Source organism: Montipora capricornis, chromosome 8 (genome assembly GCF_036669925.1).
Source record: "Montipora capricornis isolate CH-2021 chromosome 8, ASM3666992v2, whole genome shotgun sequence".
NCBI classification, from domain to species: Eukaryota; Metazoa; Cnidaria; class Anthozoa; order Scleractinia; family Acroporidae; genus Montipora; species Montipora capricornis.
Window position 1 is genome coordinate 10574459 of NC_090890.1, and position 10911 is coordinate 10585369.

The 10911-nt window shown below is 40.1% G+C and overlaps 1 protein-coding gene across 1 annotated transcript; it reads left to right on the forward strand.

The window, feature by feature from the left end:
- The first annotated feature begins 4938 nt into the window (after positions 1-4938).
- On the forward strand, positions 4939-8886 carry LOC138059397 (uncharacterized). Its single transcript, XM_068904990.1, has 2 exons — positions 4939-5221; positions 7783-8886. The coding sequence occupies exons 1-2, from the start codon at positions 5089-5091 to the stop codon at positions 8268-8270; spliced, it is 621 nt and encodes a 206-aa protein (XP_068761091.1). The 5' UTR covers positions 4939-5088; the 3' UTR covers positions 8271-8886.
- Positions 8887-10911: the final 2025 nt, after the last annotated feature.

Consider the following 10911-nt stretch of genomic DNA (forward strand, 5'->3'; position numbering starts at 1 on the left):
AGGCAGGAAAATATATTCTCTCATTGAACCCGCTCGAGATCATCTAAAGGTACATGAAGGAAACATTAGTCTTTCCTTTACGTTTGAGTCGATGCACTATGTGTCACTAGGGAAATTATTACGATTCAATAGGTAAAGGACCATCCAATCTTCATTGCTAAGCCTCTCTCATGTAAATCACATTTTTTACTGTTGACACCTTTACTTGGCGCTTAGCACTTCCTGTGTTCCATATTTTCAAAATCGTACATTTCGGACTGACTAGAAATCTAAGTAGACGTGAATATTTTAGGGGTATTCCAGCCTTGTCATGAAATGTAGCAAATAAACGATAGTCAACTACGGGATCATCTGTGAGTGTGCAATTGAAAATCCTGGATCTGTTCATCGGTGTCACGAAAGAATAAAAGCCGTCCCCACCATGTCGAGCCACCACAGGGAGCCCACACGATCTGTTTCTGCAACCGTTTGTAATTTTATAATGAATGTATTAGATTCACCGTTAGCTTCTTCTGTAGCCATATATCGATAAAAATGTGCATGGACCAATGCTAAATATACGTTAAATTACTACATTACCTGCGGTGTACTGTCGTTCTTTTGCCTCAGAAGTGGTATTTTGAGCCATGTTGAAGGTTTCGAGTTCACTGATCAGTGTGTCTTAATGGAAGGACAAGGGGGGGCGGGGGGGGGGGAAGGTAATTTTTGAACGGCTACAGCGCTGGGGATACCTTTCCCCAGAAAATAGCATCGCTTCGCTTTCAAATTTCGCAGGAGGATGGCCGAAAGATTTACGCGTCTTCCCAAGATTTGTGCCAGCCTCAAACGGTGTCCTGTCATAAAAAGGCAATCAGCAGGACGGTTTGAGACTGGCACGCGTGAATCCTGTTACGTATTTCGACAGCTCGGAAGGTGTGGGGTTTTGATTTTCTTCAAGGGCTAGCGCCGGCCGTTTGGGTGGATTTCGATCGAGAAGTACGAGAAGAAGAGTGAATCTTTCGACCATTCTCCTGTGAAGTTTGAAAGCGGAGCGATGCGATTTTCAGGGGAAAAGTCTCCTCAGCGCTGGAGCTCTTCAAAATCTTCAAAGACGCTCAAAATACCACTTCTGAGGCAAAAGAATGACGGTTCACCGCCCAGGTGAAGTAATACAACGTTTACTTAGCGTTGCATGGTCCATGCACATATTTATCGATATATCGCTTCTGAAGAAGCAAACGGTGAATCCAATTCATTTATTATAAAAGTACAAACCGTTACACAAACAGATTGTGTTGGTTCCCTATGTTTACATTTTCACATAACCGTCCCCATCTAGGTGGACGAAAACAAAAGATTTCTCATTAGCTCGTTTTGTTCGTCCATCAGCAATCGTACATTACATCATTCTTATCTGTGTCTCTGGAGATTGGTTACAAACCCATCTACAGTCGCATTTAAGCTTCGCAAGACACTGTGTGAGGCACTGCTGTCGGCCCCAGGGCCACCAGTTTCTTTCGCCGTGTTGTTTCCTCACTCCACATTCTCTCTCCACCCTGGCATGACTATTCCGGGGGGTGAGGGGTGAAGGTGGTGGCGGTAGAGGGTGAAGGGTACAATAGCTGAAACAACCCAAACCTTAACAAAAATGCTAACCTGAGGTCTAAACAATATGTTTTAGATAATGTTTAGGCCTAAGGTTAGCATTTTTGTAAACGTTTGCGTTGTTCCAGTTTTCACCCCCTTCACCCCTCACCCCCGAAATAGTCGTGCCGCTCCACCCAGGTGTCCAAATGGACAACGTGATCCCTTCTCTAAATTGACGATTATCGTTAATTCGTAAATTGCTTTGAACTTGATATTATCGTTAATTTTTGGACACTGTGTTCCAGGACTTGTGGTATCCGAGAAAATAAGGAAATAAAAAAAATCATCCATGGGTTGGATTCGAACCCGGAGTTTCTACTCTATGGGAACCGCTTCTTTCCGCTTCACCACAAGACACCGCACTCTCAAAATTACAAATTTGTGAAACTCTTTCATAGAATATCAATGCTGTAGAGTAATTAGGCCCAAGCTAGATTAATGATTTAGGCCGCAGCTTTGATTGTAAATTTTTTTTATCTTTGTCGTGAAGTTTGGAAACCGACCTTTTTGCAGTGTTTATTAGTGTTTATTGCCGATAATACAGTATTATCAAATAGTGTTTCAAATATGTTCTCTGAGCAGCTAGCGGTGTGGTGGTCAAGTGGTTAGGTGACGGGTTAATAATGAACCTTCCTAGGTTCGAGTCCTATGTCCATTCACTTGGCTTTTTTAAAAATATATATTACCATTTCCCATAATCCATATCAAGCTTTCTGTCTTCTAAATTAATGATAATAGTAAATTCAGAGCAAATTACAAATAAATGATTAACGTCAATTCAAGGTAGAGAATTGGTTGAAATGGATGGGGCATGATACTTGGAGAAAACCGTGGTATGGACTAGCATCCCTTCTATGGGGTGTAGGAATGCTAGCTGTGCTACGTAAAACCGGGATAAGCGCCTTATCGACGCAGCACTCAACGATCTTCATAACGGTGCCTCGTTTCAGCTCCACCTATGGCAAAAACTCTATTGCTAATCTATGGAAAAAACTCTATTGCTCATAGAGGTCCTGTACTATGGAATATTTATAATTTCTTAGGACAAGAGTTTTTCTAATACAAGTTATAAAATCTCAAGTAACTGAAGAGAGAAGCACACGTTACTTTTTTTTTTAGTTATAAAATCCTGAAGAGGAAAATCCGTTCAATGGAGATTTTTAAAGAGTTGGCTTTTAAAGAGACCTCTACAACAACCACAAATTTTAAACGTAAAGATTTCAATAGGCCATTTCCGAGTTAATGTCTGCCTCCTCTTCAAAGCGAGTCTTATTTCGAAGTTTTTTTAATGGTATTTAGTTATACTTTACATATGAATGAAAAATAATTTTCATAACAAAAACTTCGCACTTAGACTCGCTTTGAAGAGGAGGCACACTTGAACTCGGAAATGGCCTATTATTTTTAGGGGATTTTAGAGTTTTTTAATGTTGTATATATATATAGTTAAGTCAAAGTTTTTTAATAAATTAACTTAAGATAGTTTGATTTTGTTACTATATTTTGTTCTTAGGTTTAGTATTTATGCACGACCCCATAAACTGCATAGCTTTTATTATCATCGTGCTAAAATAAAGGCTGTCTGTCTGTTCTCGGTTTTCACATGACATCACGTCTGCCATGTTGGAGCCCCTAAACAAAGAAACGGTGGCCATGTTGGAGCCCCGACGGAATCCTCTGGGAATTTAACTCTATTATTATGGAGATATTTTCTTTTGTTTTCATTGAAAAACATGGCTGTTGATCACATGAGTGAAAACCAACAGACGGGGTTGATATCGTAGGTGGGGGGCCTCCTATCGTATGAAGGTCAGACTTTTACATTGATGATCTGATATGGAGGGGAGTACGTCAGTGCTTTATATCACTAGAGTTTCGAAGCAAGCAACCGTGGACAATTTTCCTGTCGGTGTACGTTGGATCAGTGGCTTGATCTGATCGGCGTTATTTCAAGTTCAGAAACTAAATATTTTAAGCAAGAGCCGATACAACGTAGATTTCGGCTGGCCAAACCAGCCTTCTTCAGGTAAAATGAGAGTTTACATTGAATTGCTACTATTTACAAATATATATTAAATGGATGTTTACGGAATACAGGAAAAAAATTGATAAATCATGGCAGTTACAAAGATTTTGAATTCAAATACTAAGAGTCACGGAAAAAAAACGGAAATCACTCGAAATAATAAACTGAAATCTAATACGTTTCTTCGCGGATATTAAGACCGTTGGGATCAATTGTCGTGCCTTTTAAAATTAAAATGCTTCCCTGGCCTTACGGATCGAGTCTCTGTTAGAAAATATTTTTTCGATAGGCATTAATTGCATGTCCTTGGAGATGTTGTGGGGAGAGGAGAGGAAATGTTCTGCGACTGTAGTAGGTTTGGATTTGGTGTTAGCTTTATCTTAATTGCGGCGGTTTTCATTAAAACGGTATTTTAAACGTCGTTTAGTTTCTCCTATTTACTGTAGTTGGCATCTGTTGCATTGAATCATGTTGTTAAGGTTTTTAGTTTCGCAAGTTATGTGGAAATCAATGGAGCGCGTTTCGCCAGTAGAGCAGAATTTGTAGTTGGTTAGTCCATGGGAGATGTAAGGACAGGTAGCGCAGTTTTTGCCACAGCGAAAAGAACCGGAAGGAAGTGTGGAATTAGAATGAGTTACATTGGGGGACAGCTTAGCTGTAACCAGCAGGTCTCGGAGGTTAGGGGAGCGCCTGAAAGCCACAACAGGTAGATGGAGGAAAGCATTTTTGCAGCGGTCAGAAGAAAGAAGTAGATTGTAGTGTTTTTTTATTATGTTGAAGATGGAAGGAAGTGATGGATTATAGGTCGTTATGAAAGGTATGCGTTTGGGTTTGTCTGTCTGTTTAGGTTGTAGGGTATGTGTGCGGGGAATGTCTGCAGCCCGTTGTATTTGTTTAGTAACAAAGTTGCGTTTGTAACCTCGTTTCAGGAGGTATGTCGTTAGTTCCGTGGTGCGTGGTTTGGCCAGCCGAAATATAGTACATCACTAAAATCAAATCTACGTTGTATCGGTTCTTGCTTAAAATATTTTATATCACTCATCGGGATCTTATATAGTGGGCTAGAGAGGGGGAAGGGCCTTGATATGGGGACAGGGGGAGGGGGGGGGGGGGCTGATCTTGGGGGCTTGATATTGTCGCCAACGTTCGAAAAGCTGCTCGGCAACGCTCGGCAAACTACTCCCTCCACGTGCATTTCATCCCGCGGGCTCATATTACTTTCCAGCATGGCGAGCGTCAGGGACTGCAATATCGGTGTGCGTGAATATACTCGTGAATATTCGACTGATGTATCTCTGTACGAGAAAGGAAGGCCCGATTACACAAAAGAATCCGTTGAATTTCTGCTTTTTCGTGTAGTTGTATTACCCTCACTCGGTAAAGAGCCAACAAAACTTCTCGAAATTGCTGCCGGAACTGGAAAATTTACTCGCGCAATGGTTGAAGTGTTGACATCGAGAAAAGCCAATGTGGAAATAATTGCTAGCGATCGTCTACTCGCAATGTGTGAGGTGCTAAGACGCTTTCTTCCTGAAACTGAAATACGCCAATTTCCAGCAGATAACATCGGTAAGATAAGAGTCAAATCCTCTTAATTTGCATTGATCTGAAACAGGTACGATTGGAGGACCTGGGGAATGATCCTTTAAGGTAATGGAAAGGTCGCGTAGGAACCTTTTATGAAAATGTTGGATACGTTTTGATCATTTTTGTGTAACATTGTTAAAAGATGGCTAACACCCTTTCATGATTTGTAATATATTGATGGTCAAATGCTGGTTACCACGAAACGCTGACCAAGTGACCCCTCCCAAGCTGCCACCCATCACGGGAATCGGCAGGTATTAAACGCAGGTCACAGGGCACAGGGCACAGGTCACAGGCCATTATTTAACCTATAAAGAAAGTATCCTTAACATTCATAAAAGCTAATTTTAGGCCTAATTAGGCCCAAAGAAAAGTTTTTAGGCCTAAGGTTAGCTTTTATAAATGTTTAGGATTATCTTTCTGTGTAGGTATGATAATGACCTGTGACCTGTGACCTGTGCCCTGCATTTTGTACCTGCCCCATGAGAATGCAAAGTAAGGGTCCCTCCACACCTATCCGGATATTTTTTAATCATCCACTTTTTCTTTGTGGATATGCCTTCCGTCCACATGTTTCCAGCGAATTGGCTGGCGAATCAGGAACCTTTTGAATACGCTCTCCAGAGTGGGTATTGTTGAATCCAATATGAATCCGGAACCGTGTGGACGCCAAATCCGGATATTTTTTTATCCGGGTGATGTAACAAGATTGAGCCCAAGTCCTTACTGTAAAATCAATTCTCAAGATGGTTGCCGATTGCTTCATGGCGCATGCTCTCTGTTTCCGTGAGGAGTCCTGAGCTCTAGAGTGAATCTGGATACGTTTCGGATATGTGTGCAAGGGAAAATTCGATTTGAAGACGTGTATGGAAATATCTTTGAATCCGGAAAGAAAAAGTTGGGGATTCGAAAATATCCAAAAAATAGCCTATACTGGTTACAAAACTAAATTAACTTGGATCACATGTACCGGCAGAACATGGATAACTACTTGTATGAAATATAGTACCTAGGTTATGACAGATGGAATGAAACTTCAGGAAATAATAAAAATTATATCTATCCAAAAGCCACTCACCCCATGATAGGTATTAAGCTTTTATATTTGTGAACATAGATTGCTCAGTGTCTTGAAAAGACATTAAGTTAAAAGTTGGAATTGTGTGTAGGCTTTCATCCTCCTCCTTCATTCCCCTCCTTCTCATCACAGTACAATATATTAAAATAATGTTTAGTACATGCAAGCATATATCACACTATTTGTAGGCACATGGATAAAACTATGAAATTTATACATTGAAATTTAGAGCAGTCTTTAGTGGTAGAAAGTGCTTGCAAAGATCTTCGGGAACCATTCTGTGTAAGGATCTTGCAAAGATTTGAGTGAATATGTGTACCATACTTTCAAGGATTTTGGCAAGAACTGCATAGCATCCTTCAAATGCATGATCGTGCAAAAACCTTGAAATTTTTTAAGGATCTTTTACAAGAAGAAATTTGTTGTCCTAGATCTTGGCAAGAAAGTTGACAATCCTCTTTTATTATTACTTTGCTAGTCATTAGGCAGCTCTTGTTTGGTACAATGTGACTAGGTTACTATCCAAACTGAAAGAAAAGGACTAAACAACAGAAGCATTGACTTCAACATACCGGTAAAAACAAAATAATATTTATAAGCAAGCTCACTACAGTTGCTGCAATATTGAAATTTTGAGGACCTTTTTCAAGATTTTAATCTTAAAAGATTTCTTTGTAATCTTTGAATTTGTCAAGAAAGTTGAAGGAACTTAAAGAGACATGGCAGATACAAAATGATGATAAAACTGATTCCCTTAAGTTTCAATGCCTTTTCTTTTAATGCACAGACTATCTTTACCTGCTTTTTGGGATGAATGGCAAAGAGTGAGTTGTGTGCAAACTTGAAACATCGCGTGAGCATTTTCAAGTTTTTGTGTGGTAACTCATATGAAGTCAATAAAAGACTTCGGCAGACCGTATTGATTTGGACTACTTGAATCATGTACAGCTGTAGGAAATGAGGTGTTTAAAGATCAAATCTATCACATCGACCAGAAATCCATACAAACCCCATGGCAGTGTCCCTTTAATGAATATGAAGGTTCGAACATACTTGACCAGATGCTGGGGGGGGGGGGGGGGGGGTTTATCAGAAAAATTGGGCACTGGGGGTGTGCAAGCTGCCCCTTGAACCCTTATCCTATTTCAGAATAAAACCTGCAATTTTCGTTGCCTTATTTCAGATCTGACCAAAAATTTGATGTGGTTGGCGTAATAATTTGAGAAGGGCTTCTGTCGATGGTCTTATCATCTAATGAAGAAGTTGCTTCTTCTAAAAGACATACCCAATTCAATACTTGAGTGGACAAACCCTACCCTATTTCAGAAGAAAATGGTCAAAATCAAGACCTTATTTCAGACCAAAACAGCTAAAAAACCATATGCTTTGGGCCAAACATACATAATAGCCCATACATGTATATGGCAAGGCTTTAAAATAATTCAATCTACTTTTTTATTCCAAGATCTTCCAGATGAATTCATCTCAGTGATCATATGTGCTCAAGCATTTCACTGGTTTTCCAATGAAAAGTCAGTGAATGAAATATGTCGTGTTCTTAAACCTGGTGGGAAATTTGGCATGATCTGGAATCATGAAGACTTTTCATTTTCTTGGGTGAGAGCTTTGCAGGACATTGTTGACCCATTTGTGAAACAGAAGGACATGCCAGGTGATCCCAGAGAACTGAAATGGATGGAAATTTTAGACAAATCTGGAAAATTTACTCCAGTGGAAAGAAACACTGAGTTTCGGACCTACTTGAAAGGTGACATTGATAAAATTGTGGCTGTAATGATGTGTTTTAGTGCGATTTATCAGAGCAGCGAGGAGGACAGACGATCCACTGAAGCCAAGGTTAGAGACATTCTCACAAATCACCCTGATTTACAAGGAACAAAAGTCTATAAGATGCCTTATGTCACAGATATTTGTTGGTGTGCAAAGAAGTAACTACTGGTAGCTGAAATTATACTAGATTAAGATGTTACACTAGACCATTTTACAGTTGTGTGCATAGTTACCTGGCCTATGCATGAATGAAAGTGGGGTTGGAGTTGAACTTGTTTTGATAGAAACCTCACTGCTTTTCTTATGTAAATTCCAACTAATTAGCATGAGAACAACATCGTTAACATTAGAAGCACAACTGGAAAAAGGTCGATAATGCATGAACAATCAGATACACAAAATGAAATCTGTTTTTAGGCCTCAAGATGTTAGCTTTTTCCATATAGGGATTTTTTATATTTCAATTTGACAGCTTCTAGTTACGCTGTCGCATCATTTTTATATGACTCCCTTGTTGACCGGGCTTCATTGTCTCCTTGTTAGTCAGCGCATTGTTTTTAAGATCCTAAGATTGACATTCAAGGTGCTTAATGGGCTTGTGCCAATGTATAAAACTGATTGCTGGATAGATATGTACCACCGTGGCCACTATGATCTTCATCTAAAGGCATTATGAAGATTCCTCGGTTCAATGCAAAGTATGGCAACAGATCATTTTCCGTCTGTGCGCCAACATTTTGGAACAGCCTATCTGATTATTTGAGACTAGCTTCCGTGATCTTAAGACTTACCCTTGTTTTGCGAGTCCTTTGATTATCCTTTTTTGTCATCTTTAGTTTACTTTATAATTATTTAGGCTAGTATTTTAGTTGCTTTGTCTTAAGTTACAATAGGATCTAAACTTATGTACAGTGCCTAAGAACTTTAGGATCATGTGTCTAACGGCACTCGTGTGCCTAAAGTTTTCAAAACATTTCTCGTTTTTACGCCCCATAGCTCAGTTATGTCATGATCTCTTTCTTTAGTTTTCACATGATTTTACCCTTATATTTTGCGAAATGAGTGTAGATTTCATTAGGCTCACAGAAATTCGGGTTTTGCTGAAAGCAGGCCTGCGCTCCACCCGCGACAGCCCGCAGGCCCGGTGGCCCAGTCCTGATTTTCCACAGTTTTTTTTGTCCAGCGGTAAATCCACGCGCATGCACAGATCTGCATCGGGTTTGGGCGTGCAAAATGGACGACGGTGAGTTTGAATCGTTTACCATTAAATCATTGGAATCCTGTTTGTTGCATGTTGTTCAGATAAAAACGTTTTCATTCTCTGTTCATTCATCTCTTTACAGAAACCGTTAGCACAATAGAGGACTTTCATTATCGAACGATGTAAGTTATTTTCAAACCATACTTTGAAAGTGAAAATATCATAAATAATGAGATATGTGAACTGCGAATCTTTTTCTAGTCGGAGACATGTTGGTGTATTTACAGGAACCCCACGCCAAAAGGCCGGAGAGCGTGTTCTCAAACATTGCTTTCCGGCGACGGTATTTATTCGAATACGGTAAGCGCCCTGTGGCCGGTTGCTCCAAGGCTGGTTAGCGCTAACCGTTAGTTAAGAGGTGTCAAAACCAATAGGTTTCCATGGTATGTAACGCTGTTTTGCGCTAACCATGCTTCGAGCAACCCGGGCCTGGACGCTTATTAAATTTTTGGTCCTCAAGGGTGGTGGGCCTTTATTCGAGGCTGGGCACTTCTTATATTTGCACCATTTTTAGCAAGTAGCAGAATTTTAACCGTTCATTGAAAGTTTTTGTGAAAGTACAAAGGAAACTCGGTGTTCAGGTAAGTCTTCGATTAGTAGCACTTACTCAATTTCAATCTCATTGTCACTAAGGCCATCAAGCGAACTCTGCTTCTCAGTCGGGCGACTGCTCGATTTGCCGACGTTACGCTGTCGGACATTGAGGAGGCTGCTCCTTTTTCGAGGTTGGGCGAAGAAATACGGTACATTATTTCGAGTGTAAAAAGATCGCGGCGAAAAGTGAAAAAATCAAACCCCGCCATCAACAAACTCGACTTTGTTGTTTGTGTTGTGGTTCAATTTTACCCTTGGTTCCTATTTTCTTTTCCTTTGTTTCAAACTCATTATCATACATACCCCAAAACAAAAAAGGAAATTTCCAAACTAAAGAAGGTATTTTATTTGAACCCTAAACCCTACGAAATTGTGTACTCAGCAAACCAAATATATTTAACGTTTTATTTCAGATCTAAAGAACAGGAACAAACATGTTGCAACAGTTTCTTGTGCATAGCGAAAGTGTTTCTAAATGATACAATACAATACAATACATACGACAGAACAGAACAACAACAACAACTGTTAAGAATCCTAACTGGCTAGAGGCAAACCAGTTAGCTATTTACAAGTCGGCTGGGACGTTGAACCAGGGACTACCAGGATCAAATTCAACGAGTGGTCAGAGCGGGTCTTGAACCCGGGATCTCCGGGCCTCAAGGCAAGCGCCCTAACCACTCGGCCACACTGCTAATGGACTCGGTCTTTATAGCCCCTGTGGACAAGTGACTTTGGGGCATCGAACAAAACTCAGTAAAAGAAACCCTTTAACAGCATGACTTGTTCTGATATGGAATGACGTCAAGTTTAGTTGCTGAGAACTAACACAACTGGCTGAAGATAAAACAATGTAGCTGAAGGAAAAACAACTGGCTGAAGGTGAAAACGGATCATATCAAGTTCAGGTCTACCAAAATAGGGCCTAATCATGCAATTGTAACAACA